This window comes from Sturnus vulgaris, chromosome Z (genome assembly GCF_052056855.1).
Source record: "Sturnus vulgaris isolate bStuVul1 chromosome Z, bStuVul1.hap1, whole genome shotgun sequence".
NCBI lineage: Eukaryota > Metazoa > Chordata > Aves > Passeriformes > Sturnidae > Sturnus > Sturnus vulgaris.
The window spans coordinates 15,771,749-15,773,479 of NC_142283.1; the positions used below are offsets into that span (position 1 = coordinate 15,771,749).

The 1,731-nt window shown below is 58.6% G+C and overlaps 1 protein-coding gene across 1 annotated transcript; it reads left to right on the forward strand.

Moving 5' to 3' along the window:
* Positions 1-431: 431 nt before the first annotated feature.
* On the forward strand, positions 432-1,350 carry LOC148219696 (E3 ubiquitin-protein ligase Topors-like). Its single transcript, XM_088156991.1, is given in 3 exon segments — positions 432-885; positions 888-1,123; positions 1,270-1,350. Coding segments are annotated over 3 exon segments (771 nt in total).
* The last annotated feature ends 381 nt before the right edge of the window (positions 1,351-1,731 follow it).

A 1,731-nucleotide genomic window follows, 5' to 3' on the forward strand; every position in this document is an offset into this window, starting at 1 on the left:
TAGAAACTGAAATTAGGAAAGAGTATGTCCTTTTTTTCTTCTGACAACTTGTGCCTGCAGGGATGGAAGTCCTACTGTCATCACAGTATTGAGTAGCCTGAAGTGCAGATGGTGACACTGCTGAGCACAGGATTATGACTTCATGTCCCTCACTGCTTATCTTGGGGTTCCAAGGACTTGGAATGCCTTTTGTGTTGTCACTGTGGGTGGAGGCTGGAGTCAGAGAGCTGTGACTTCACAGGGGGATGGATTGTGACATTGTGCCCCTCATTGCTTCCATTCAGACATTGGAAGGACCACTTTGGCTCCAGCCTGAGCTCCCACTGAGCGAGACTGCAAAGCTGACAGGATCAAGCCAGCCAAGCTCTGGTGCTGGGCACAGCCTGTTCTTGACAGATCTTTCTGCCAGTCGCGGAGCCATCACTCCTGATATGGCCACAGAGACAGATGGCAACTGCCCCATCTGCCAGGACTCTCAGAAGGATGTGACTTCTGCTCTGCCCTGTCACCACCGCTTCTGCCTGGGCTGTATCCTGAGGTGGGCACACAGAAATCCCTCGTGCCCACTCTGCAGGACACCCGTAGAGACCATCAGGTTTTCTGACCGTGCAGACGAGTATCTGGAGACAGCCAGCGCTGCCCCCGAGCAGCTGCCAGTGGCCACCAGCCAGGCAGGGAGAGCTCCCGGCCACCTGGATGAGAACAGCCCCCATGGCCCTGTGGTGTCCTGTCCAGCTGCTCCACAGGGCACACTGTCCCCAGCTGAGCAGGGCCCCTCAGGGCTGGAGTTTCTTGGTGGCCTCCTGCCCGAGGTTTGGGCTGAACTTTTCCGTGGACAGCCACAGCTGCTGGAGCCCGTGCGGCCCTGGCTGCGCCAGCGGCTGGAGGGATATTCCGGCACTGGTGGTGGCTGGTTGAGGCTGCAGAGAGCTCCATCCTGCACGACCTGTGCACCAAGGGGCTGAATGCCGAGCTGTTGGTCCAGGGCCTGCAGCCTGTCCTCGAGCACCACACGGCTCCACTGGTGCATGGCATCATCAGCATCATTGTGGGCCAGTGCAGCGAGGAGGCCCAGAGGCTGCTGGGCTCTGGTGTCATCAGGGACAAGAACAACGGCCCTGTGGCCAGTGGCAGCTCCAGCTCCAGCTCCAGCTCCAGCTCCAGCAGCTCCCAGACCAGCTGGATGGGGGCTCCTGCCCATGGCCCCAAAGTCTATGGTGTGGAGGAGGAAGCTGGCACATCAGACGCTGCTTTCCCTGGGGGTTCCAGCCACCCCCCACCTGTGCCTGTCCCCATGGCGTGGGAGCGGCCCCAGGAGGAGCCATGGCAGGAGGCGGTGACAGCGGCTGATCCCTCTGCCCAGGGCAGCAGCTTCAGCCCCTCCACCCCTGTCCTGGGCTGGGACTCATTGCCGTGGGGACCCTTGCACCCCGTTAAAAGAAGGGTCCCCAGCCCCCAGGACTCTCCCCAGCGCTGCAAGAGGCCAACCTGCTGGCAACTCTAGCAGGGCTCTCACAAATTTTCATTGAAGGAACGGGAAATAAATTGGTTTTTTCCCTCACACAGTCTATGGCAGTGATTTCTCCCTGCAGGGCAATAGATGCCAAAGGCAGAGTGGGGAGCAGAGGTAGCTGGTCTCTCTTAAAACCCTGCCCTTAATACTAGCCAAGCGTTTTAAACACAAAAGCATGAACAAGACGGACTGCAGTGGAACACATCTCGAGCTGCTTT